General features: G+C 44.1%; 1 protein-coding gene across 1 annotated transcript; it reads left to right on the top strand.

The window, feature by feature from the left end:
* VSIG1 (V-set and immunoglobulin domain containing 1) lies at positions 1–27332 on the top strand. Its single transcript, XM_054995808.1, has 8 exons — positions 1–14; positions 1934–2016; positions 5760–5920; positions 16013–16211; positions 20297–20452; positions 21690–21809; positions 25343–25481; positions 27140–27332. Exons 1-8 carry the CDS (start codon positions 1–3, stop codon positions 27330–27332), a joined length of 1065 nt encoding a protein of 354 aa, XP_054851783.1.
* The last annotated feature ends 325 nt before the right edge of the window (positions 27333–27657 follow it).

Raw genomic sequence — 27657 nt, 5'->3', positions numbered from 1 at the left:
ATGTTCCGTGGCTGGTAAGCTGTGTGATAATGGCTTAGGGTTCTGTAGGAAATCATGTATTCCATCATTGTAAAGCCATGTAATGTTTTAGATCCAGAGGAGTTAGTCGTGTTAGTCTATAGTTGCAAAATAGTAAAAACTCCAATAGCACCTTTAAGACTAACCAGCTTTATTGAGGTATAAGCTTTCAAGAACCACAGCTCTCTTCGTCAGATGCATGAAGCGTATGAAAAAACTGGCCAGAGATATATAGGTGGTAAGGGGAGTGAGGAGAGGGCATAGGGAGTGAGGGCCATGTAAATGCAAATCAGTTGCAAAAGTCATGAAAGAGCTGGAGTGCACAATCCAGGCTGGATGTGACCCCTCCCTTCCATTGCTGAATCTGAATAGAATGACCGAAAGGCAGTTACTTCTGATAATGAAATAACCATCCAGAGTCTCTATTCAGTCCAAGTCTGATAGAGTCAAATTTACACATGAATTCCAGTTCAGCAGCTTTCCATTGGATTTTGCTTTTGAAATGTTTCTGTTGAACTATAGTGACCTTTAAGTTCTTGATGTAATGTCCTGGTAGACTGAAGTGTTCTCCTACTGATTTCTGAATGTTGCCCTTTTTATGTCAGATTTGTGTCCATTTATTCTTTTGCACAGAGGTTGGCTGGTTCGTCCTATGTACAGAGCAGAGGGGCATTGTTGGCACATGAGGGCATATATCACATTGGAGGATGACCGACTGTAAGAGCCAGAGTTTCTTCATACCCTCCATGCATCTGATGAAGAGAGCTGTGGTTCTCGAAAGCTTATGCCTCAATAAAGTTGGTCAGTCTTAAAGGTGCTACTGGACTTTTTACTATGTAGAGTTTTGACAGTCTAAAAGAAGTAGTAAACTTTGATCCTCCCTGCCCCACATAGAAACACTGAGGGTGAAACTATGTGTGCTACTAACAAAACGTAATTCCTAGGCAGCCATTTTCACTGCAAAAAGATATGGAGGATGGGAAATGAAATGGGACTGTGGTGTTGGAGGATGTGTCTTCTCTTGCACTGTTTCAACAACACTAGTTGTTGTTTCACCTTCTTGGCTTATAACTAACGGATGGATCTACCTTCTATTAATTTATCTAACCCATTTTAAAGCTGTCACTCCTAATCTTGCCAGGGGCAGTGAGTTCCACAAGCAAACCATGCAGTGTGAAGAAGTGTTTTCTTTTGTCTTTCTTAAATATATACTGCTGATAAGGGCTTTTTTTCTGGGAAAAGAGGTGGCGGAACTCAGTGGGTTGCCCTCGGAGAAAATGGTCACTAGTCATGTGACCATTTTCAAGAGGTTCCAGAACTCTGTTCCACCGCGTTCCCACTGAAAAAAAGCTCAGCTGCTGATCAATTTCACTGGGTACCTCCAAGATCTAGTTTGGAAGAAAAAGTTGTCTCTCCCAAACCCCAGACTTCTTCAGACTTTCTAGCCAAGACATTCCTACCCTTGAAGGACATACCAATAATCTACTGCTATTATATACATAAATTAATTCAGTTGGGAAAGATGAGGGATTCTGAGTGAATATGGACTCTTTTAAAATTCAGTGTGCAATGTGTCACATATGAGCTTGTTGGAATCGCTGCAGAAGTTAGAAGTTCCTCTCTAACATATTGGAATAAGTATAGCAAGATTCCCACTATAAATAATGGGGGTATGACCTAACTCTATACATTACAGAATTATTAGGTTTATTATTAACAAATATCTCAGTGGTACACACCCCATGAAATGGTTTTGGCTAAACAAATCACACAGCCACCCTGAGAACAGTCTTATGTATCTGATAAAGTAGGAAAATGAAACACACTGTTGACTTGGTGATACACCACTGATAAGTAAAACGAAGAGCATTGGAAAAAAAACACCTCAGTTGCGATTTTCCTTTTCACACAACAGCACTCTGGACAGATTCCTTTGCAGACCTACAGACACTTTGGCAACCATGTTGAAGATATTTGCTATTCTGGCAGCTCTTGCTGGTAAGTCTCCACAATACAGCAAATTAAACGAATAGTGCATTTCTGTTGGTCTGTGAGCATGAAATAAAGGACCTGAGCTGTTTTCCACAAGCAATATATTTTTGGGTACAGCAAAAGCCAAGGATGTGATACCGAATCAAGTTATTTTGTGGATTTATGATAACAAGACTCTTTATTTTTTAAAGTTGTGTATTATTTCATTTAGACTGTTGGATTTTGTCTCTAAGAACTGGGGATCTCTGAATAGGAGGAAACTGGAGGCTCAAAAGATACCACGGGGTGAAAGCTAAATGAAATCTCTGCGTACGTCTGTATATTAATCGATTCATATTTCTGTCTATGAATTATGGTCAGGATTCAAACTGCCATGAAATTAATTCCTGATCATAAGACTTGTTTTTCCATTAACAGCATTACATATCATGAGTGGGGTTTCGAAAGTAGTTTGTGATATGAACTGGCGTCAGTTGTTTTTAAAAAAGCAGAAAGTTACTGGGCTACTCCAACGCAATGGAGGGAGGGAGCGAGAGCAAGAGATGTCTATATGTGTAGTGATCGTCATTAAACAGGAGTCCACTAACACTTTAAATACTAACAGTAGTTATTTCAGCCTAAGCTTCCTTGACCTTCCTTATGAAATGCTGGAATGAAGTGAACTCATGAAACTCGTATGAACTCATGAAAGTGATCTCACACTCTAATAAGTTTTGTGCATCTTTAAGATACTCTTGGATTCCTGTTGAATTTAGCCAAGACTAACTCTACCGTTCTGGATTTATCATTGTTATTTAGTTTTGCTCCGATTGTTAACAACTTAAAACATTTTTAAAAGATCTAATATGCAATGGCAGACAGAATATTAAACATAAAGATAAAATTGATTTTTTAAAAAATTAATTTTACAGTTTTTCATTTGATTTTTGGATACTTAATAGCGAAAGTAGACTTGGTTACAGCCAGATCTTATGCACGTTTATTTGGAAGTGAGAACTGAGGGGCGTAGCTGAGCAGGACAGAAGACTGCCTGTCTTGTTCTTAGCCTAGGAGATGATCAGTGTCATAAGTTATAACCAACACATACACATACCAGTTGTGGATATCTTTATGGAGAGCAATCTGTTCTTGTGTACAGCAGCAGCTACTTTGAGCCAAGCTACAAGTGACGAACGACACTTGCCTGGCAAGTGAACAGACTCACGTGTATTCCTCCCTGTTCACTTGCCATTCACTTGCGCTCCAGCACTTGCGCTCACTTGTAGCATGGCTCTTTGTCTGCAAATTCCCTGGGAGAGGGGAAGACTGGAGGAACCAGGAATTAACCAGACAAAACACTGGCAGAAGCCTGCAGGCCATAAAATGCTACCAGAATGCCCCATGGCTTCTCCGCCAAATCTAAACTTATCCTTTTCATTCAACACCCATCTCTCAGTTCCTCTCTCAACCCTTTACCCTTTTTACCACTTTCCTTACTTCCCCCTCTTTCTGGTTCATTATGTAATCAAGTTGTATGTTGTAATAAAAATAGGGAAAGATTGTGGTATCAACAATAAAATTTTCAGAAGCGAAACTGCTCATTCCTCAATGGTGGCACTCCTTCAGACATTCTCCTCATAATAAGATTATTCTGACAACTCATGTTGTCTCAGTCCTGCCGCTGCTCAGTTGCATTAACAGCAGGCAGCTCTTCTACGGAGCTCTTCATTTTATACTTCTGTTTCTATGTTGGAAGTCTCTGCAAATTTTCTAGTGAAACCATTGTATTCCCAAAACTGTCTAATATTACAAGCATTGATTTCTGAAGAAAATGTTTTATCAGAACAATCAATATTGTTTAGATTCCTCACCCCCCCAAATAATTCAAACATTATTCTAAGCATTCCGTATGAGTAAACAGAATAGCTCCCATTTTCTCATTTATTAAGATGCACTCTGTCATCTGATTATGATATTCGTGCTTCAGCTTAATTGTGTGTAGCAATCTGGATAACAAAGCACTTTCAAAACCGAGGCATTAAATGGTTACACATACTAATTGTATGCATATTGTTAAAGAGAAGTACATTGCTACTAATTATTGGTTTATGTTTACTATAAACTACCAAGAAAAATACACAGAACAGCAAGAGATGAGACAGCAGGAAATAAAGAGAGCTCGGCCAGAACTTACTGCCAGACAAACTGTCCGCGCGCCAAAATTGTGCCTCCAAAATTGATCGTTTTTTTTCCAATTTGCTATTCATATATTTTAGATTTTAAACAGTCCGAGCAGCTTCTCCTGTGAGCATCTTGAGCACCTTCCTCCCTATATATGATAGTGCCCAGAAACTGGTTGCACAATGTCTTGTGGAAGCCACAAGAGAGGATAGGACAAGTGTGACTTAGTATAAGTGTCTTTTGAGGTCTTTTTCTTGCATTTCCACTTCCACAAGAACTTTAGTGCAAGCGGAACATTTTTTTTTTTTTGCTGGATCCAACCCATATGATGCACTTGCTTAGTTCTTGTTACCGTCCCTTTCCAATTTTGAGGGGAATGGAGCAAGGACAATACGGTGCATGAACGGGATTTAGGAATACCTACTGGACCATGCAGCATATTACACTGATGCCCCTTAGATGCAGACTTTCCCCTGGCGATTGCCTGATTCAGCCCTATAGGAAGGGCAAAATCAAAAAGAGTCCAGTAGCAGCTTTAAGACTAACCAACTTTATTGTAGCATAAGCTTTCGAGAACCACAGTTCTTTTTTTTTTTTAAGAATTTTTATTGGATGGGTCAAAACATACCAATCATAATACATAACTTCAATATCCATCACATTATAATAATCCCACCCATTCCCCCCCTTTTTCAGTTGACTTCCAACAGTTTTCCATTCCCCTTATATATACTACTTCCCTATCTCCTATTTTATTAACACCTATTTCTACATTGTAATATATAGTATACATCTACATCTACTAATTTTGAAATACATCTCTTATTTAGATTTCCACATTACTATAAAATATACTATATCACTCTTAACTATACAATATCATAATTCAATCTCTAACTAATGTCAAGTAAAGATCTATCTTCCCCTCTTAACAGCTATCCAAAGACCACATTTTACCCTTCATGTCCCACTTTTTTCCCACGTAATTCTTAAGTTTCTCCCAACTCAAAACATATTCCATATTCTGACGAAGAGAACTGTGATTATCGAAAGCTTATGCTACAATAAAGTTGGTTAGTCTTAAAGGTGCTACTGGACTCTTTTTGATTTTGCTACTACAGACTAACACGGCTAACTCCTCTGCATAGGAAGGGCAGGCCCCAGTGACTGCTATTTTATTGGTATGAGTTGCCAGCCTCCAGCTGGTGGCTGAAGATTTCCTGGAATTACAACTGATCTCCAGGCAATAGAAATCAGTTCCCCTGTAGAAAATAGCTGCTTTGGAGGGTGGACTTTATAGCATTATTCTCAACAAAGGTCCCTCCCCTCCCCAAACCCTGCCCTCCCCAGGCTCCACCCCCCCCCCAAATCTCCAGGAGTTTGCCAACTCAGAGTTGGCAACTCTTATTTGTTGGTTAGTTTGATCAGGGATCATGTTCACCATTTAACTAACAATAAAACTTAATATCTTCTTTGGTCTTGACGGTCTCTTCTGGAAAAAAGGAAACTCTAATGCCAAGCGGCACAAAATGTGGATTAACTCCACGGTTAACAACAGCCCTTGGTTGATCTCTTCTTATTTTCCACAGGTCCTCTGAGCTGTGTTGTTGTGACTGTTCCAGAGAAGACTGTGAACACAACAGTTGGTGGGAATATCACTCTTCTCTGCACATATAGAACAGAGATGATTGCAACTAACCTGCTTATCCAGTGGATCTTTTACAGTGCCCAAGAGAGAAAAAAAGACACGGTAAGAGTGGTAATTGTATTGTACATGCAAATAAATATTGCCTGACAATCTGGTTGGATCTCCCACTATAGCCTAGAATCTCTGCCCTTCGCCCACATGGCAAGTTGCCACTCGGTGGGGCAGCAGGAGAAAAATGAGCAGGGAGACTATTGGTAGCCATTGGCACCACAACGCCACTGCCAGAGCAAACCTGGAAGTGAGGTAACTGTCTCAGCATGATGCTCCCCTGCAAACTCTGTGGTAAAACTATAGAGTCCCCCTCCCCCTCCTGCTGATTGCTGGCTAAGGGCTGCCATGGCTGCAAACCCTACCTGTGATATAGGACAGGCTGAGTGTGTGACTGGACTGAGGTTATCCAGCAAGCTTCCACGGCAGCGTGGGGACTAATCTCTAAGGGCCAAGGTAGACGTGACAGATTACACTTGAATGGCAAGTGAACAGACTCACGTGTATTCCTCCCTGTTCACTTGCGCTCCACTTGATCACGTAGTGCAAGTGAACAGGGAGGAATACACGTGAGTCTGTTCACTTGCCATTCACGTGTAATTCATCACTGCTAGCTTGGCCCTAAGTCTCCCAGATCCTTGTCTGACAATCTAAACACTGCACCACAGTGGCTCTTCTCTGTACACAAGAGATGAGGTGTGTTAACAATTTCAAGATCGCAAGCTTAGTTTCTGTTTTCAGTATGGAATTTGAGATTTAAAACAGCATGCACATTACCTGGGGTTTGTGTAAAAATGTGAAGTCACATTAAACTCTTAGACCAGCACATTTCTACTCAAATGCAGCAGGCCCCGTGCCACTTTATGGATGAAAAGTCCATCAATCATTGTCTAAAGATGGTATATGTGGTAGATGCACGGGGAAGATGTAGCTGGAGATACAAGGTAAGAAAACTTCATCTCCCAAAAGGACAACATTTTACTCTGATATCTTGCAGCAGTGTTAATGTTTTTTCCTAATTCTTATGTAAGTTTCTGGAGGAAATGTTTCATAAAAGCCTCTCCTAATCATTCATGTCTCAGATTACAACTTATTTTATTTATCCCCAAACAGGAGCCAGAAAGAATTTAGCCTGCTCTTACTTACATAACACCAGGGCTTTTTTTCAGTAGGAACGCGGGGGAACGGAGTTCCGGAACCTCTTGAAAATGGTCACATGGCTGGTGGCCCCGCCCCCTGATCTCCAGACAGAGGGGAACTTAGATGGCGGTGCAGAGGGCAATCTAAACTGCTCTCTGTCTGGAGATCAGGGGGTGGGGCCACCAGCCATGTGACCATTTTCTCTGAGGGCAACCCACTGAGTTCCACCACCTCTTTCCCCAGAAAAAAAGCCCTGCATAACACTCTTTTATTGGGTAACAATTCTTGCCATGTTAACGTAGCTGCTTATGAATAACTTATGTTTACCTCCGCTTCTGGTGGTGAGAAGCTGTGGACTGATGCCTTTTGGAGGAGAGAGCGCTGAAGACTTGCAGTGTCTATGTAGCATTTGCCATGTTTACAAACGTACAGGTGGAGCACAGGTGAAGGCACAGAGATCCTCCAACAAGGCAAGAGATCTGTTGCTCCACAGACCCTGTACCTGCTTCAGCCCTTTGGAAGGCCTCTCTTTTTCTCCCTGCAGCCTCCTTTCCCCTGGAAACACTGCACCCCATATAAATGCCAAGTTTCCAATATCTGTAACCAGGGCTTTTTTTCTGGGAAAAGAGGTGGTGGAACTCAGTGGGTTGCCCTCAGAGAAAATGGTCACATGGCTGGTGGCCACGCCCCCTGATCTCCAGACAGAGGGGAGTTGAGATTGCCCTCCGCACCGCTGAGTGGCATGGAGGGCAATCTCAACTCCCCTCTGTCTGGAGATCAGGGGGCGGGGCCACCAGCCATGTGACCATTTTCAAGAGGTTCCGGAACTCCGTTCCCCCACGTTCCCCCTGAAAAAAGCCCTGTCTGTAACAATAATTTCTGTAGCCAGGAATGCATCTAGTTTCAGGAACTACTTCCTGATCCTGAACTCAGAGGTGAACTGAGGAGTGAGCAGCTCTACTCAGAAGTCCCATTTTATTCAAGGGGCTTACTCCCAGGAAAGTGTTTTTTAGGATAGCCATGACAGTCACTCAGAATAGAACTGCCTGAAACCTGAACCCACAACCCTCAGGGGAGAATACAGGAACCTTAATTATCCAGCCATCCGTGCTTTAGGCCCCCTAAATAAATTATTCTCAGCAAGTCTTTCCTAATTCTTATGCTAGGTTTATCTTTTTTTCAAAAATGTTTCGGGAAACTTGTTTCAGACCTTTTGGTAGCTTTTAGCTAATGGCTGATTACCTAAGTTTTCTACCGGCTGTTTTAATATTTGGTTTTATTGATTGGATTTAATTAATGCTTGTCTGTTTTAATGATACAAATACAGTCTCAGTAGCATGAGTTACCTTGAGGGTTGGGAAATGGGATGTACATTGAAACAAACAATAAATACATCATTGGGATGAAGTCTATCCCTTTGGCAGGAGGTTATCTTCAGGTTGTTGTTGTTTTTTAAAACACCCAGTCCAAACATAAGCACTTTAAAAAGGTGCAGTTCCTGGAGCTGAATGTGGGACAACTAGGAAAGAGCAGATTTTCCCACTTCTGTTCCTTTATTGTTACACTATATGCTACATTTCATAGCCACACATAATTAGGAGCAGGGCTTTTTTTCAGCTGGAACGCGGTGGAATGGAGTTCTGGCACCTCTTAAAAATGGTCACATGGCTGGTGGGCCCGCCCCCTGATCTCCAGACAGAGGGGAGTTTAGATTGCCCTCCGCGCTGCGGCGCAGAGGGCAATCTAAACTCCCCTCTGTCTGGAGATCAGGGGGCGGGCCCACCAGCCATGTGACCATTTTCGCCAAGGGCAACCCACTGAGTTCCACCACATCTTTCCCCCCCAAAAAGCCCTAATTAGGAGAATTTCTAAAATTATTTCCAGATTTACAGCAAGAGACTTTGCCACAACTTTAATTTTTTTCCAGTTCACTTTATAATGTTATTGATGTGCAGTTACTGATAGAACATCGTAAAAAAGAAAACCCTATTTTCATTCTGCAAAACAGTGTAGACAAAAATTGTAAATACTGATTCTCCTCACTTTGTTACTTTTCACATCATTAGTGAGATGACAGACTAGTTATAATAGGCAAATAATTTTCTGTATATTAATTAATATATTATATTAATTATTTCAGTGCAGTGTATTAAGTATTTCAGTGCAGTGGCTTCCTTATTGGTCACTCGCTCTACCATAAAATTATCCTTCTTTTGACTCATTTTTTGAGTTCTCACCTGTTACAATAATTTGCCAAATTATAAGATCCCAAACCCATTCTGAATTGTTATTAACAATATTTTCTTCCACTACTATATAGTAACATGGCAAGTAGCTGTAAATAAATTCTGAATTACATTCTTGGGAGAATACATCACATCTTAGAGTTCCCTGGTTCCTCTAGCAGCCCGTTTAATATCACTGTGTTCTGTAGCAAATGTTGACATTATTTACCTTCATCCCATGAAAAGCTTCAACTACCCATTTTCACCCATTAAACCTCAATCATAGGGACAGGACATTTTTTTTCTACTGGCCAGTTAGCAGCCCATTGATATCTCCATCATGTATTTAGCCAAACTTCATATTCATTGGGTCAAAGTTTAACGCACAGTTAGTTATTTTCTTAACATGTATCTTTCTCCAAAATACTTGAATATTAAAGCATGCCCCCTGAACATGTATGTATGTGCCCGCTTCCAAGCATCCTTCCACCACAGTACATTTCCTGAAGTATGTTTATATCTGCCACTACTGGCCACAGCAGTCCCCTGGCAAAAGATTTCTCGTGCCTTCCTCTTTGCGAAAGACAGATGAAAGAAGAAACGAACTATCCTTAATGACTTCTCAGTTTAAAACTTTGCTAATCTGGAGAACATAGCAAGTTCTCTGTTCCTGCAGGAGAGCGCTTGCTATGATGTCAGGGCAAGCAAATGAGTGATTGGGTCCTGGGAGTTTTGTATCCAGTTTTCCACCCCACTTGGCATCCCTGCCTACTTAGGGTTAGATATGAAAAAAGTGAGTAATTTGCAAGAAGTTCACTTTCATATTCATAAACATTTACTGAGGTCATTTGACCAAATCTTCCGGTCTTCCTTCCATATTTAGCATTTCTCCCATTTTTTCATACTCAGTGTTATTGCTTCTTGTGTTTCCTTGAACACAATATTATATAGGCATGATACTGTTCTTCACATGTTTTCAGCTGTTTATAGCATCTGTCAGATGTCCACTAATGTTCGAATAGCCTGCAATTGACACAAATAATTTTCCTCATAACAGGCCAGTATTTTTTTTGTCATTTTGGTTGATCCTTTGCAAGGCTCATTTCGAGGAGGAATGCACAGGAACGCAGTTCCGGCAGTTCCCCTAAGAGGTCACATGTCAGGTAGCCCCGCCCACCTGACTCTCAGCCATTTTGGGCCTGTTTCAGCCTGGATTGGGGCTGAAATGGCCAGGATTGGGCCTCTGACGAGTGGTGGATCACTCTCCCACTCAGCAGCGGCCCGATCCTGACCATTTTGGGCCCCTTTTCGGTCATTTTCAGCCCCTTTTTGCCATTTTGGGCCCAATTTCGGCCCTGAATGGCCACGATTGGGTCCTAAACAGCCAGGATAGGTGATGTCAGGGGGTGAGGCATGTGCAAATTATTAGCATATGCTAATGACATACTTCCAGTGATGGCAAGGGGCGTGGCATATGCTAATGAGTTGTGCTAATGCGTTCCTCCAGCTCTTTTTCTGTAAAATGACCCCTGATCCTATGATTGCGTGATACCTCAATATGGATGAAAGTATTTTCTGGCCACGGCTATTTGACAACACCTGCTAGTTACTTCAGTTTCTCAAGTGCAAGTAGCCTTTTGTCACGGTTGAGGTTCATAAAATGTTTGATTGGTTCTTATTCACATTGAACATTGAATTTAGGAAGATTTATATGGTTCAACACGGGGATGGCCAGAGAGAGAGGTTTTCCTGCTATTTATCTCATACTGTCAGAGATGTTTGAATGGCTAAATGTTTATAAAGCAGCGGGTTTCTTTGTGATTTTGTTTTCCACATGATACTTCTCTCTATATATAGAAGTATATAGGGGTATATATCATACTGCCTTATTTGAATCCACAGGTAGCTAGAGGCAGCTACATATCTGAATACTGAAATCAGTTGTGACATAACTTAATAGTACTGTATGTTTGAAACTGTAGTTAGCCTGTTTAGTGGTTTTCCAATGTATTGCTTGGATTCAGAATTTCAATTTGTCCCCCCCCCAGCCCGCAACCAATAAATCTAGAAATTTTCTTTGCCATTTATGCAAAATGAGGCCAACATCAGAGGTCAACCTACCAAGCTGTGAAAGATTTAGTTTAGACCAGTTCATTAGTTCATGTATAGTTTTTTGGCCAGTCAGTCTTAGCTGCAGTCAAATATTTATGACCGCTGTGAGGTCACTTAGACTCCATCATATTTTTGTGATTTGGTTGTTCATGTCAATGGTGGTAGAGAGTGCCCTCAAGTCATAGCTGATTTATGGTGACCTCTGGTAGAAATTTCATGGCAAGGTTCAACTGGGATTCAGTTTCTACTTCAGTTCATTTATTCACTTCTTTAGAACCACTTTTCTTGGGTTCATTCAGTCACAATTTTGCACAATTCATGTTCTGTATATGTTAATAATTAGTGCCTTTTATGTAATGTTTCATTATAGCCTTACTATATATTATAAAAGTCTTTATATCTGAGCCTGCTTGCAGGGAGAGCAGAATATTAATTAAATACATAAATAAATAATATGCAATTGTTTCTGATTATTATATAAGAATTTTTTAATACATTTGCTCAGTGTTTAATAGGATTTTTTTTACTTTTTTTTTGTTTGCTTTATTTAGTTGGTAAGGTTATTATACTTTAATCCAAGGTAGAAAAGACAGCTTTGAATTTTAAAAGGCTTCCTCTCGGGCCTGCTCTGCACAGGCCCCCTCTTTGTCCCGCTCTTTCCCTCCTTCGGACTCCCTGGCCATAACTGGAGAGACTCAAATGCAGGACGTTCCACTTGCTGCCTAAAAATCAGAACAGGGCTAGCACTGCACCACAAGGGACGGTGGAGTCTCTCTGTAATTATGGTTGGAGGGAGGATAGCTGAGGATGCTGGAGGAAACACTTGGGAACAAGTGTTGCCCCCCCCCTCGCCCAAGGTGGCCATGCTGGTCATTTGTAGTGATCAGTTATTAAGCTGGTGGCTGTGACCAAGCAGCGTTTTTTGTAGCGGCTCATCTGACTTTAATGGCTCTAAGAGGGTTTTGAAGAAGCATCTTACTTGTGCAGAACTTCGGTTTATAAATCTTTTGATGAGGATGCAGACAACCAACTTAAGTGGAATTGGTTTTGTAGCATGCTGTTTTGCTACATTTCGTATTTGTGAACATATTTTCTTCAAAAGTAGAGCCACCTATTAAATACCTAAATGGCACAGATTCACTCCAGTTACACTATTTCCTTGTGATTTTTGCATTATTCCATCTAAGAGTCAATCTAAACGTTACTTTCTTCATGAGTTCACCACGGAGGCAAGCCAGGCTCGGGCAGACACACAGCAGCTCTCTGGGGAAGGGCTTGCATTGAAGAAGGAGAGCCCAAATGAGCTCAGAAAGCTGCTGCTGAGAGAAAGAAGAGCCCCTGTCTGTCTCTCAAGCTTTCTTCCCCAAGCAAAAAGAATGGAAGCAGGAGAGAGTTTCCCATTTTGTCTGCTCCACATGGAGGTATTGTGTGCACACGAGGCAGCAGAAATGGGAAAACTGCCTCCTTACTGTATTTGCACAGTGGGGAAGCTTAGAAGAAAGGCAGAAGTTCTCCCTCCCCCCAGCGATCACCTATCACTGCTGGGCAACCTGGAAAAGTGCGCACCAGGTGTGCTCCTGGCAGGATGCAACGATGTCACTTCCTGAAGTGATGTTATTGCGCTGGCCGCAGGCATGGTCCTGTGTTTTGTTGGGGCCAATTTTGGCCCCAAACAAGCCAGAATTAGCCCTGCATGAAGTGTGGGAGCAGTGTGATGATGTCACTTCCTGGAAGTGATGTCATCACACTTCTCCCGGAGACTTTAAAGGGTAAGTTCCAGGTCACTTACCTCCGGCGAAGAGAGTATAAGGACCTGGGAACCCTACCCAGAGCTTCTGTGTGTGTGTGTCTGTGAGCCCAGGTTGGCTCTGTGGCAAGCTCATGAAGAGGTAACATTTAACCCTCATTCTTCTCAGCTGGGAATGAACTGCTGCAACTTGTGTAGTGCTCCCAAGCAACAGCTTTCAGTTGTGTGACCTTTCTTTAAGTCTTTTCCCCCTCCTTCATAAACCAACAGTCCTTTGATAATTTCAGGGTGTAACCTGCTTTTAGTCAACTGACGTGTCTAGATAAGCTTGATTAAAAACGTTAGTCAACACTACGGCCAGTTCATGAGGGTTTCTTTTAATACAAATTAAATTGGTCAATCTGCAAATCAAATGAAATTGTTGGCTCAGGTGAGGGACTCAGAATTGCTTAAAAGCAAGTAGAATACTCTTTATATATTTCGATGAGCAACCGAAAACTTCTTTTCTGTTCTGTAAAGTAGTTAAAGAATATAAAATTATCAATGTGTCAACTAATGCAATGCCAAGATTATAAAACACACTTGGTGGCAGTTGGAGAAATGGATACATGTCGTTAGATCCATGAAAGGATGTTAAAATTTGTGAATGGTTCATGAAAACCCCACCAGGGGTCGCCCTAAGTCAGCTATGCCTTGATGGCACTTTTCTCCTCCTCTTCCCATGAGAACTACTCCAAATGTGCTGAGACTGTCCAGCGAGGCACCATTCACTGCTCGCACATGCAACATCCACAGTGTCAAATGCTGGCAGCATCTGCCGTACTCATGCCTGAGGGCTGGGCCTGGGCCTGGATGCTATGACCATCTGTTACAGTTAAGTTGCGCTGTAAGCGGTTTCTTCACTCTCATGGAATATGTCTCCTGGACTGTACTTGCTCCTAGCCTCTGAGAAAGGAGCCCACATAACCTAGAAACCCTGAGTGTCATCCCCGTGTAGATGTTTTCCAGAGGAATTAGCCAGCCTCTACGGAAGGGTGGGGGGAATGCTAGTCTGCGTATGATATATATTCTTGATACTTGCTTATATGCAGGGCTTTTTTTCAGGAGGAACGCGGGGGAACGGAGTTCCGGAACCTCTTGAAAATGGTCACACGGCTGGTGGCGCCGCTCAGCGGCACGGAGGGCAATCTCAACTCCCTTCTGTCTGGAGATCAGGGGGCGGGGCCACCAGCCGTGTGACCATTTTCTCCAAGGGCGATTTAAACTTTAAAACTTGTTCCAGCTGACCCAAAGTGACATCATTGTGCGGTCCTGAGTTCCACCACTGAGTTCCACCACCTCTTTCCCCAGAAAAAAAGCCCTGCTTATACGTCTTTCCTGACAAAGAAACCAGTAAGATCATGACGATAGCAACTTTTCAATAAAGCTTTACTAACCACGGTGGAGTCTTTTGGAAAGTCCCTTGGCCGATCCTCCTTGCTCATGGTGTGGATGTTTTCAATGTAGTTCAGCTGAACTATATGGGAAGTCGTAAACATTGACACCTCCTCTGTGGAGCATTTTGCCATTCTCAGCTTGGTGACTGTCACATTAATTTATTTTATGTATCTATTCCGAGCAGTATAGGCCGCTTTTCTATTCTCGAAGCCAGCAACCAGCAGTAGCATTAAAAAAATTAAAAAGTTAACATTTAAAAAACAATATGATCTACAAACACATTGATTCAGGATGGTAGAATTACCAGTCTCTCAAATTAAACAGCCGTAACACTCGGGATTTTTTAAAGATATTAAATTCATTTCTAAAAGAACCGTGAAGAGGGTTCTGGTTTCTTTCAGATGGACAGGGAACTGCAACCAGTATGGTTGTATTCTCTCTAGAGGCCAGTTTCAATCCTCTGGGCAAGGGCAGCCGTTATTTTTTTTATTTAATTATGTTTTTTATAGTCTGCCTTTCTCACGGCAGCTCGAGGAGGATTACACAGTGTTAAGTCAATACAATCACAGGATGGGGTATCCAATAGTTGTTGACCCCCTATTCCTTTACCAATGCATCTTTCCAAACCCTTTCGTTTTAGAACAGTCCTGGACATCAGTGTACCATGTATTTATGGCTCCATGAAATATCCTGTACTTGGATATAAAGTTTACAATCAATATCTTAATCAGTGTCAGGCAAACCTGTTGTACATGGGAATAATCTTTAACATATTTGTCTCTTTTTTGTTTTAACAACAGTGAACTTCAAGAAAAGATGGTGTAAGAAACTTGCTGCTAATATTACTAGAGAAATTAATTCCAGAAGATCAGCTAGGTTCATTTGTTGCAGCAAAAAGAGCCAAGAATTCTGTAGCAAGAACAATTATAGAAAGAAAGAGCTGGAAGGGACCCCAAGGTCATCTAGTCCAGCCCCCTGTACAACACAGGAAATTCACAGCTAACTCCCCCTCCCCCTCACCTGTTTCAGTGATCCCTGCTCTATGCCCAGAGGAAGGCAAAAAGCCTCCAGGATCCCTGAACAATCTGTCCATATTTGGGAATAAGTGCTTTTACAATCACTGGGATTTCCATTTAAGTAAATATAACTAGTATCAGGTACATACATTGGACATAATAGCTACCACTTACTTTACCTAATTGCTGTTATTTTAATTAGTCAGTATTGAGTCCATTCCAGTTTCATAGCCTTTGTGACTTAAATCACTGAATAAAAACCTAAGGTCGATAACCACATTCTGTGTGAACCAATGTATCCAGGCTGAATATTTTTATACCGGTTATAACAATCAAACAATTTACAGTGATCTTGTGATGCTCAAACAGGGTATCCCTGTTACATGATTGCCACTGATAACGGTGGCCTCTGATAACAAGGTATGTCCACCTGCTTCCGATCTGTTTAACCTTAAGTTTTCTGTCACAGATCTATTTTTCTCAGAGCGGCCAGTCATATTCCTACGGAGAGTTTAAAGGCAGAATCCAAGCTGCAAACAACACAGGAAATGCATCAATAACTATCTTCAACATGCAGGCATCAGACACGGGTATATATAGCTGTGACGTTTTCAATCCTGTGGACACAAATGCACAGAATGAAAAGTCCGTGGCTGTCAGCGTCTTAGGTATTACCTTTTTATTTTTCTGCATTACATTCTTGTTTTCTCACACTGTATTGAATTTAGGATTCACCTGATAAAGGTTACTGGCAAGTATTTGCCTTATAAAAAGTCCATTTGTTTTCTGTTGTCCAGGATTTGAGTCTACACAGGCATACATAATTGGAGTCATTACACTGCTGTGGCCACATTACCCTTATCGTTTGGTCAGTAATAGTCTCTGCAGGACTGATCTCAGGGGAAAGTGGTTGTGGTGGTTTCCAGCAGAAGAGAACTCAGTGGGTTGCCCTCGGAGAAAATGGTCACATGGCTGGTGGCCTCGCCCCCTGATCTCCAAACAGAGGGGAGTTGAGATTGCCCTCCGTGCCGCTCAGTGGTGCAGAGGGCAATCTAATCTCCCCTCTGGCTGGAGATCAGGGGGTGGGGCCACCAGCCATGTGACCATTTTCAAGAGGTGCCGGAACTCCGTTCCACCGCATTCCAGCTGAAAAAAAGCCCTGCTTGTAACATCACAAAGCCATCTTCCCATCCTTTGCCAAAGCAGGTTTCCAAGTAAAACCAACCAACCAACCAACAAACCTATCTTATGAACAATAAGACACTGAAAAAAATTAAACATGCAAAGCATTTAAAAAAAATACTTTTAAAAAGACAAACCACCAGCCTGAAGCTTGGTGGGAAGGGAATGAAATCATCATTGGATTCAGAGGCGAGGATATGTATCATTTTAGGAGCGAAAGTGACAGAGATCTGAGCTCCTTCACAGCAGAAAAATGGCCCTGCTTTTGTTTATATGCTAGTATTGTTAGTATGCTAGTATTGTTATTATTTGGAATGTAAACAGGGCTTTTTTTCAGGTGGAATGCGGTGGAACAGAGTTCCGGCACCTCTTGAAAATGGTCACACGGCCAGTAGCCCCACCCTCTGATCTCCAGACAGAGGGGAGTTTAGATCACCTTCCGTACCACCTCTGGAGATCAGGGAACGGAGCCACCAGCCATGTGACCACTTTCACTGAGGGTGATTTAAATTTTTAAAAACTCCCCCTTTGTTCCAGCTGACCCAACGTGACATCATTGTGCAGTCCCAGGAACGTGCGTGCACTTTGCGCATGAGCATGTGGTACCAGGGGCACCACCTCCCTCCAGGAGTCACTTCCTTTCCCTTCTGCATCTTGTCATTTATTTCATTTATTAGCCTCAAGACAGGGCCTGTGTCTTAGTTTCATGCTGTGCTAGGCTTGCCAACCTCCAGGTGGTGGCTGGTGATCTCCTGGAATTTCAACTGCTCTCCAGGTGACAAAGATCAGTTCCCCTGAAGAAAATGGCTGCTTTGGACAGTATGGGATTATAATCTGCTGAGCTCCAGCCCCTCCCCAAACCCCACCTCTCTAAGCTCCACCCCTAAAATCTCCAGGTATTTCTCTCCCCAGAGCTGGCTACAATACGTAACACTGGACACCCTATTTTATGCACCATGCCTAGTTTCTGTGGGCACTGTAGAAAGAATTCCTTACCAATAAAAATATGCCAGCCTCAAATCCTATTTCCCTAATAGCAAATTGAGCTTCAGTGTTTCCCTCCAAAATTCTCTGGCCAACTGGAAGTTTCTTGTTGATGTTCAAAGAATCCAGAAAGAGAAACAACATCCCAGTTGCATGGTTGGTTGTTCCTGTCAGGGCTTGCTGCCGCTGGGCATGGCACTGGGCGGTCTGCTCCTGACATCATAGGGGGGCCAGGGATGCTGCAGGACCCTGCTCTGTGGAAGGAGGGGTGGTATACCTCACCCAGACTCCCTCTCAGTCCACTCACTGGCCTGCTCAACCTGGCCTGCTTGCCCCCTGTGTCCTTCTTCATCCCCTCCTTCCAGAACTCTCCTTCAAACCTCCATTCTTGCATTGCACCGCTCTCACTCCACCTCATCACTCCTCACTCACATCCACCACCCCAGGGCTCTTCCCAGCCAGCTTTTATAGGACTTCCTTCTACTGTCCCACCCCTCTTCCAGCCCAGTCTTGGGCTGCACCAAGCAGTTGCAGCTGGGGTAGCTGATCTGGCCCCACTGACCAGCACCAGCTGTGCCTTGTTCCCTGGCTGCCCAGCCTCCCTGCCTTGGCTGATTGCTGAAGGCCTGTCCAGCTGCAGTTCCCTGGCTAGCAGCCCGGCCTCCCTGGCTGAGCTGATGGTTGAAGGTGGGACCAGCTGTGGCTCCTTGGCTGGTTGCCCAGGGCCTCATGCAGAGTGCCTCCACTAGCCCAACCTGGAGTGGCTTGGCTTTTGGCAACTCCTAGGCTAGGCTACTATTTTCTAGCTGGGGCGTGGCTTTGGGTTGTTGGGGCTGCTGCTGCTTCTCCTCCTCAGGTAAGGCCTTTGGGTGGGTGACTGCTGGGCCCCCAATCCCTCTGCCCTTGCCCCCTTCCGCCCTGCTTAGTCCCCTTTCCTTCCCTAGGGGAGTGGGACTCGCTGGCCCCTCTCTGTCTCCCCCTGCCTCCTGAGGCCCTGGGCCTTTGCCCCTTGTCCCTGGCACTGACAGGTTCTGGCCCCATTTGCCCATGGGAGGGGTTGGCCTGCTGTTCCCCGGCTGCCCCCTCTGCCTGCCAGTCAGACCGGTTGACCTGCTGTCAGCTGGCTGACCAGTTGACCTGCTGTCTGCTGGCTGACCAGTTGGCCTGCTGGCTGCTGGCTGCCCCCTCTGTATGCCCATCAGACCGGTTGACCTGCTGTTCCCCTTACCAAGTCTGGGGGCTGGGACCCAGACCCCGGACAGTTCCATTTTTACATAAGATCCAGCTTAAGGGGGCCTTCGCTGGTGCTATAACACAAAAGGTGGCATGGCATCAGGGTCGGGACCCAATAACTCATGCACCTGTGCTTTCTCCCCAACCATGGAGCGGCATTGCTGTGTAATCGGTTTTTGTGTCTTTCTAACAGAGGCGGTAGAGCCCTGGAGGCCAGTACAAATATATGCCTGAGAGTTCTCCTCGCAATGGAAGAGCCAGCAGCGCCAGCTAGCTGGGCCAGGCAGCAACTACAAGGGAGTAAATCCTTTCCCAGGGCTGAGCCTCTGCATGTGGCTGTGAGGATTTTATGGTTCTCCAAAAGCAATGAACAAGCTCAGCATGAAAGAGAAGCCCTTCACCCTCAAAGTTCCCCATCAGGCCCACAGGAGATCCCCCACCTCTTCCAGATCCACAGAAAGATTTTCTATTCAGCAACAGAGCCCCACCAGCAACAAGAAGTTAGATGATTGCTCAGAGCTAAGCTACAGGTGACGAATGACACTTGAACGGCAAGTGAAGAGACGCACGTGTGTTCCTCCCTGTTCACCTGCACTACGTGATCAAGTGGAGGGCAAGTGGAGCGCAAGTGAACAGGGAGGAATACATGTGAGTCTGTTCACTTGCCGTTCAGGTGTCATTCGTCACTTGTAGCTTGGCCCTCAGTTTCCCCTGGGTTCTCTGGCTCATCGAGCTGTCTCCTATGGGTTGGATATTAGTTTCTAAGTAGGCAACCAGTTGCCCACAAGCTGGAATCTATTTAATGTCTCCTAGCAACATGAAACGGCTTTATTTCAAATCAGACCTAGCTTCATATTGTCTACTCTACCTGGTTGCTGTTCTCCAGAGTCTCCCAACTATGTTAGCTGAGATTCTATAACTTGCAGATTCCAAAGACTGAGAGCCAAGCTACAAGTGACGCCTGATACAGGTTGGACACTTGTCAGCTTCCCTCAAGTTTTGATGGGAAATGTAGGCATCCTGGTTTTACAGCTTGGCTCTCCATTACAGCTGCAAGACCAGGATGCCTACATTTCCCATCAAAACTTGAGGGAAGCTCACAAGTGTCCAACCTGTGTCAGGCGTCACTTGTAGCTTGGCTCTGAAACTTTTGGCATGCTAAATGTGAGCTGTACGACTGAACCGTGCCCCCTCCCAGGAATGCAAATTTGTTCTCATCTTGTCACCATATGCTAAACCACCAGATCCAATTTAATTTCAGGAGGTCTAAGAAAATATTTATGATGATGCTGCAGTAAGATTCTACCCAGGACTTATCACTCATTTCTGTTTTGTGGCCATTGTTGTTTTCCAGTCCCTCCATCCCAGCCTCACTGTGGCCTTCGTGGGACACCCGAGATGGACCACCTCGTCTCCCTGTTCTGCTTTTCCGAAGGAGGGATGCCTGTTCCTACTTACCAGTGGCAAAAAGTATCAGGGGACACAGTCACGCCTGTGACAGAGTCATATAGTGAGTAATATTCCCTAGCTTCTCTACATAATATATTGTCCTGGTTTTGCTGTCTAATTCCTGGGAGTGGGCTGGGCCTAAATTGATACGCTTTGTGGAAATCAAGACCTAGAAGGCAAGAACATTCCTTAATGGACCCTAATAGGAGTCGGTCTCCCCCGATTGCTCTGTTTGAATACCCATCAGAGCTTGCAGATGGTGATCTCCCCCTCCTTGCTGAAGTGAGTAAGCATATGCATGCATGTTAAATTTGGAACAGAAAGAAAAGGGAGAAGCAAATCGAGAGCTGTGATTGGTGCCTAGGGATACATAGGCAGTTTTCACACTGCTTACCGGCCACGGAACATTGTGCCAAGCTCCTGGAATGACAGTGCCTTCCTGGCGCGATTTCACATGAGAACTCGTGCGAAATCACGCCAGGAAGATGCTGTCGTTCCAGGAGCTTGGCGCGATGTCCCATAGCCGGTAAGCAGTGTGAAATTGGCCATAGTCTCCCCACGCCACTCTGGTGAATGGATTTGAACCTGCTGCTCCTTTGCCTCCAAAGAAGGCACTACTTGCAAATAAAGGGGAAAATAAATAAATATAACAAAAGCACCATAAGTTTTTGTTCTGGCCCTAGAACCTCTTACAGCTCAAGGAAGTGGGGTCAGTGCATACTAAGACAAAGTCTGAAATGTGACCACACAAAGCAAGCCTCGGAACAAACAGACCACACTTTTTCTAGGATCTGGTGGGAAGAAAGCAACTGGGCCATCTGAGATAAACTCCTATCAAACAGTAGGATATTTTACACCAGAAGCATCCCTGATAATGAAGAACTCAAAATAAGATTTCTGGCCTTTTTTTGAGGAGGGCTACAACTTGAGAGGGGCGGGGGGAAAGGGCCACATAGCATTATTTTGTTTCATTCTTTGCTGTCATTCTTTGAATTGTTTTATCATATTTTGTAGTCTGCTTGCTGACTGACTGAATATCCTTTTTCATACCTGTAATCCACCCAGCCCGACTGCTTTATTCAGTTTTACCAGGAATCTTTGCTAATAAATTCAAACGCTTTTATCATACTTTGTAATGCAGTTGCCAATTAACTGAATAGTTCTTAACATATTTGTCATCTGCATCGAGCCCCAATGGGAAAGGCAGACTATAAATGAAGCTAATAAAAAATAAAATTGGACTTCATCCATTTGGAGTATGCGTTTCTCAACTTGAATTTCCCTTCTATTTGTTATAGATCCCAAAACGGGTCTCTTTGTTATTGGCAACCTGACAAAATTTGAAGAAGGCTATTACCGCTGCATGGCTACCAACCGTCTTGGAAACAGCAGTTGCGACATAAGTGTCACCACCTCTCGTGAGTTTATAGTAGCTAAGTCAACATTTCCACGCTTCTTCATCTATTTAGCGATGAACCTGGCACCTATCCCTGAATGTGTTGGTGGGTTATGTGCCATCAAGTTGCTTTTGACTTATGACCACCCTATGAATGAAAGACCTCCAAAATGTCTTATCATTAACACCAGGGCTTTTTTTCTGGGAAAAGAGGTGGTGGAACTCAGGACCGCACAATGATGGCACTTTGGGTCAGCTGGAACAAGGGGGGAGTTTTTTAAAGTTTCAATCGCCCTTGGCGAAAATGGTCACATGGCTGGTGGCCCCGCCCCCTGATCTCCAGACAGAGGGAAGTTGAGATTTCCCTCCACGCCAAGTGGCGCGGAGGGCAATCTCAACTCCCCTTTGTCTGGAGATCAGGGGGCGGGGCCACCAGCCATGTGACCATTTTCAAGAGGTGCCGGAACTCCATTCCACCGTATTCCAGCTGAAAAAAAGCCCTGACTAAAAAGCCCTGAGTTTGCAGCTCAGATCCTGCAAACTGGAGGACGTGGCTTCTTTGATTGAGTCAAGCCATCTCATTTTGGGTCTTCCTCTTTTCCTACTGCCTTCCACTTTTCCTAGCATTATTTACTATCCCAGAGAATCTTGTCCTCTCATGATGTGACCAAAGTATGAGAGCCTTCATTTTGTCTTCTGGGGAGAATTCAGGCTTGTACCTATATATATTTGTCTTTTTGGCTGTCTGGGTGAGCTGAGAAACCATCTTCTGTAGAACCTGGCAACTCAAATGACCAATCAGGGAAAAACTGTTAATTCACATTTCAGTGGAGTGAAAATCTAGGGCATGCAGATAGAGCTTCTCTGAGAACAGTCTCCCAGGGTGGAATCACTGGGGAAGTCAGAGACTGCTCTGCCAGTACTACTAATCAGCCCAGTCACCACATATCTGAGCTGGGCCAGAATCCCAACAACATAATTCTGAACCAGAGTTCAGCCATTTTTACCGAAACCCGGGCTCAGGCTGACAACTACCTTACACCTGGTTTGAGGGTTTTTTTTTTTCTGAGAAGCTGGAATCAGAGAACATTCCTAGAAACCCATTACAAAAAAACATGATTGGAAAACAACAGGAGAATGCAATTAAAAAGAACGTGACATCATAATAACTGTATCTCTGCCGAGACACTAGAATAGCACAAATTGCTTCTGACCTGAAGGAAACTGGCAGGGAGAAGAGTTTCCACTTCCAGCTTTTGTTAACATGCAGAGGACAGCTTGCCTAAAGGCAATCCACATCCATGACGGGGGAAAAAACAGCCAAAGCCTTGTTCTTGCTGTAGTTTGCTGTGCAGAGAAGGAAGAGGTTAGATGTGCTCTCTTGCCTTCTATCTTGACAAGCTCTAAAGGGTGTGTGGGGGGGGGGCGGGTTGGCTGCATGCGCCAACTACTTATTCTCATTTTGCATGGACCCATCTGCACTCCCTGCATGTCCTCGGTTGCGGGGCCCTGGCCCTGGCCCTGCTTGCCTCGTTGGAAGGGAAAGTGGAACACATATTATTACCCTGTGAACTGCAAACAAGCATGCTTTACCTGTCAGTTTGGAAGCCATCATGAAGCAGCCCATTCCACTGCTAAGATGGCTGTGTGTGGCTGCATACATGCCTGCACCTGTACCAGGTGCCAAGTGACCTATTACCCCATCCACCATCTTGCATCATGTTCTTTGCTCTGTGCACTATTTCTTTGCAGGGCGGTCAGTTTGCTTTTGTTTGTTCCCGCATGTAGTTTCCCGGTTGAGGTCTGTTACTTATTTTATTCCCAGAGCGGGGGTGGCTTTGTTTCCAAGTCTTGGGCCATTTTCACACGCCTCTGGAAAATCTTGGGCCATTTCACACGCCTCGGGAAAATCGTGCAAAACTCACGGCATGACGGCGTCTCCATAGCACAATTTCCCGTTTAATGGCCTGATTTCTCACGTCATTGCACCATTAAACGGGAAATCGCGCTATGAAGACTCCGTTGTGCTGTGAGTTTTGCATGATTTTCTGGAGGCATTTACAGGCATGTGAAAACTGTGCTTAAATACCACTCTTTTAGACAGGTTAATGTCCCACTTATGTCCCTAACCTGCTGACGTTGTGTCCTTTTCACGTGTGCTCCTAGCTGCTATAACAGTACAGGCTAGAGACTCAGAATCTCTCTACACAAGACAAATTACACGAGGAGGCTCAAGTGAAGGGAGATGCAATGTTAGCTGGGAAGCCGAGTTTTAAAAGACAGCTCAGAAGGCTCTGTCGGTTTCACCTCTCTAGAGCTGACAAAGATGGCTCCTGGGAGGGTGAAAGGGGAGGAGAAATTAACAGAGCCTCCAGAGAGGTGAAAAGGAAATAAACCCTCTGAGGAGTGATCTTTGCTGGTGCTACAGAGGTGAAACTGACAGAGCCTTCCAATCTGTCTTTCTAACTACCCTTCCTGGCTAACATTGCATCTCCCTTCATCTGAGCATCCTCGTGTAATTCGTCTCATGCAGAGACTCTCAGTGGCCTGTGAGCCGCCTTTGGGTCTTTGACATGCCACCTGTGGCTCGTGTGAGCACCGTTCCCCAATGTGGCACCTGCCCCCATGTGTCAGGAAAGTGGGCAATGGGACCAGTGCTTGGCAGTTTGTTCCCACGTGGAAATAGCCCCCACTAGTTGAACAGGTACGCTGCCAGCCTTCCTGAAGTGCAGGCCGCATGCCAGGGGCAGAAGTAAGCACGGCTCTTTTGGTTGATCATTGGCTGTCTGTGATCAGCCAAATGAGCACCCTGAGTTAGCCACCAATTTACCATTAAGAAGTACTGATAGATTGATTTACTTCATTTATACCCCACTTTTCTCCCCAAAGGGGACTCAAAACACCTTACACCAGTCTTCTAGGCTCCTTCTTATCCTACCCTCTGAGGTCGCTTGGGCTGTGTCCCCCTGTGAGTTCCATAGCAGGGTCAGAATTAGAAGTTGGATCTCCCAGACCATAGTCCAGCCTAACTTAACCTGACCACTACACTTCTCTAGGCCTAAGTCAGTGAGTTCTCAGGGCCCTTTCAAGAAAGGGGTATTTTAGTCAGTGTATCAAAATGTAACCAAAAAGGGGTTCCCTGTCACCTGGACAAATGTAAGCAACTTGATGTGACTGAAGGTGGTACTTTATTATTTTAGATATTTATTTAGGTATTTTATATTCCACCTTTCTCCCCAATGGGGAAACAAAGCACCTTACAATGCCAGCCTTCCTTCCTCCACCGTGGCCTCACAACAATTTTAGGAGGTAAGTGAGGCTGCTGAGAAGAAACTGGCCTAAGGTCACCCAACAGCCTTCAGTGGCAGAGTGGGAATCGAAGCCTGGGCCTTACTCTGACGCTCTAACCCTTACTCCCCACTGCCTCTGTTTCCTTGTCTTTTTTCCCCCTTCCTAGAAGTACATTTTGTCCCTTGGTATTAGTTCCAGCTTTCCACCATTATCGCGATATCACTATGTAAAAACACAAACTATTTGGCCTTTTTGCCCTTTCAGATTCTGAAGGCGGCATCATTGCTGGGGCGTTGATCGGAGCAATTCTAGCGGCTGCTCTGATCTGTGGCGTTGTCTGGTTCTTAGCTTCAAAGGAGAAGAAAAAGAAGAGAAAAGAGAAAGCCGCAGTGAATGAAATGCAGTAAGTTGTCCAAAAGTTTTTTCTTGCGTAACGCCTCCAAATCTTTTTGCCTCTAGTGACGAGATTGGATTTCATTGTGGAGACATGAGTCAAAACATGGCTTTTGCTTGGGGTGGCTTTTGAAGATATCGATTGTTGCCTGGGAATTTCAGACTGCAGAAGTAGAAATTAAAGGTGACAGTTGCTGAAGGTTATGAAATTGAACAGAAGGGAGACCGTTGGTCAACTTCAGGTGGGCCACCTAGCACTTGCTGGTTGGCTGTTAGATTTGATTGCCCCCCAGTAGTGAAATGTGCTGTTAGAGCTGAGGATAGAAATGCCTATGTATTGGCAACAGGCATCAATAGGGAATTGGGTTTGTACCTTTAAGGACAGACTTATGGGAAATGTTGGGCCAAGCTAGAAGTGAGGAATTACACTTGAACGGCAAGTGAACAGACTCGCGTGTATTCCCCCCTGTTCTCTTGTGCTCCACTTGTACTCCATTCAACGTGATCGAGTGGAGTGCAAGTGGAGCACAAGTGAACAGGGAGGAATACACGTGAGTCTGTTCGTTTGCCGTTCAAGTGTAATTCATCACTTCTAGCTTGGCCCCTAGTCTCTTAAGTCCTTTTAAACAATTTCCTCTGGGGAAGAGCAGAAACAGTGTGTATGATATCTCTTCCACTCTTTGTATCACCTTTCCCCAACCGGGGATGGAGGAATCCATCCTTTTTTACTGCAAGTCTTGAATGGATAAAAGTATTTATTCCGTTTGAACCATGTCTGCACTGGTGTTATGAACTATGAGAAGAACTCCTTTGAAAGCTAGAATTCTTAATGTCTGCGCGTTGAAACTTTCCGGGAACCAGCTAAATAGCTGTAGTACAGCAGATGAAATATCCTTCCCAGAAATACTGGCCCGATGCCTGTCTCACCATCTTGTAGCCAACAGGTCAACACAGTTATGTCCCCCTGAGCTGTAAATGATTTTTTCCTTGCTGCTATTTTGACCTGCAGTACTATTTCTATGTTGATTTTATTGTTAGAAACCGATGTTACTGATTTTGTTGCATTAGCTAATTGATGTTTTTATGCTTTTTGTTAGCTGCAAGTTGTTAAACTGAAAGGGGAGGTATAAATATTTTTAAATTACCAAATAAATACAGAAATTAAGCAAGAGTGTACGTTCAGGATCACTTTACAAGGATTGTGTCTTTACCATTAGGAGGTCCTGTGTACATGCTGGTGTTGTAAACTAACACTTTAAATTTAGCCAACTTAAAAGGAAAAGCAGTGAAACAGAAAAGAAACATTTGCTAAAAACAGAAGATAAAACATAAATTCTTATTAAAATAAAAGCAGAGCCAAAACAGCATCTCTACTCAACAAGGAGCAAAACCATAAAATAGGGTATCCAGGGCAACCAAAGATGCAAAGAAGTAGTAAAAAATTGTTGTTCTGATGGTCCCAGAGAGTTTAGTTTACACACGTGACATTTTTTTAACATCCGAGGTTGGGAGAATCAAGCAGAGCACGTGTGAAATGCTATCACAGCTTAACAGCGAAGGGATGAACACACAAAGCTGCTTTGTACTTGGCTGCCTCATGTTCTGGAAACCAGAGGTATGCTACCTAATCTTGGCCTGTTTACCTAATCTTGGCCCATTTTTCTGCAGGGCTGTTGATCAGAAGGAACCACTGAATGCTGAGTATACTGCTGTGCCCAGCCAAGAAAATGTGCCTGTGGCAGCCATTCCTCCAAGCAAAGAATCCACTGAAACAAATGAATATGTCACTCCAGAGGAGATTGAAGTGGCCGCGGTGCCTGAAAATGAGATGCAAGAAGCAGAGCACCAGCCAGTGGCCTAGCCTCTCCCACCACCACTGGAAGGCCCCAATAGCAATCTACCTGCTAATGAATTGGTTCCACAAGACACAGCCACTTGCCTCCTCACCCCAATCCAGCAAGGGTAATCCTGACAAAAATGCATGCCTCCAAACACAAATCCCAGTCAGGATTAGGGCTGATGTCTGCAAAGGGGCTGAGCCCCCTGTGGTCCCCATGACAGGATGCCCCACATCTGTTTGGATCTGGTTCCTGGACTGGGACTGTGTGTGCCACATGGAAAGCGGCGTCACCACCGTCCCCTTTCCCGCCTCTTAGTCAAAGCTGATTGCACTGTCCACTGCAAGA

Source organism: Eublepharis macularius, chromosome 13, assembly GCF_028583425.1.
Source record: "Eublepharis macularius isolate TG4126 chromosome 13, MPM_Emac_v1.0, whole genome shotgun sequence".
Classification (NCBI taxonomy): Eukaryota; Metazoa; Chordata; class Lepidosauria; order Squamata; family Eublepharidae; genus Eublepharis; species Eublepharis macularius.
This window is presented reverse-complemented; position numbering and strand designations above follow the sequence as displayed.

Excerpts from the sequence above, each read along its gene's own strand:
- VSIG1 (XM_054995808.1), top strand. Across the intron at positions 2,017-5,759 it reads TATTCTGGCAGCTCTTGCTG|GTCCTCTGAGCTGTGTTGTT; the intron begins GTAAGTCTCCAC and ends TATTTTCCACAG. Across the intron at positions 21,810-25,342 it reads CATAAGTGTCACCACCTCTC|ATTCTGAAGGCGGCATCATT; the intron begins GTGAGTTTATAG and ends TTGCCCTTTCAG.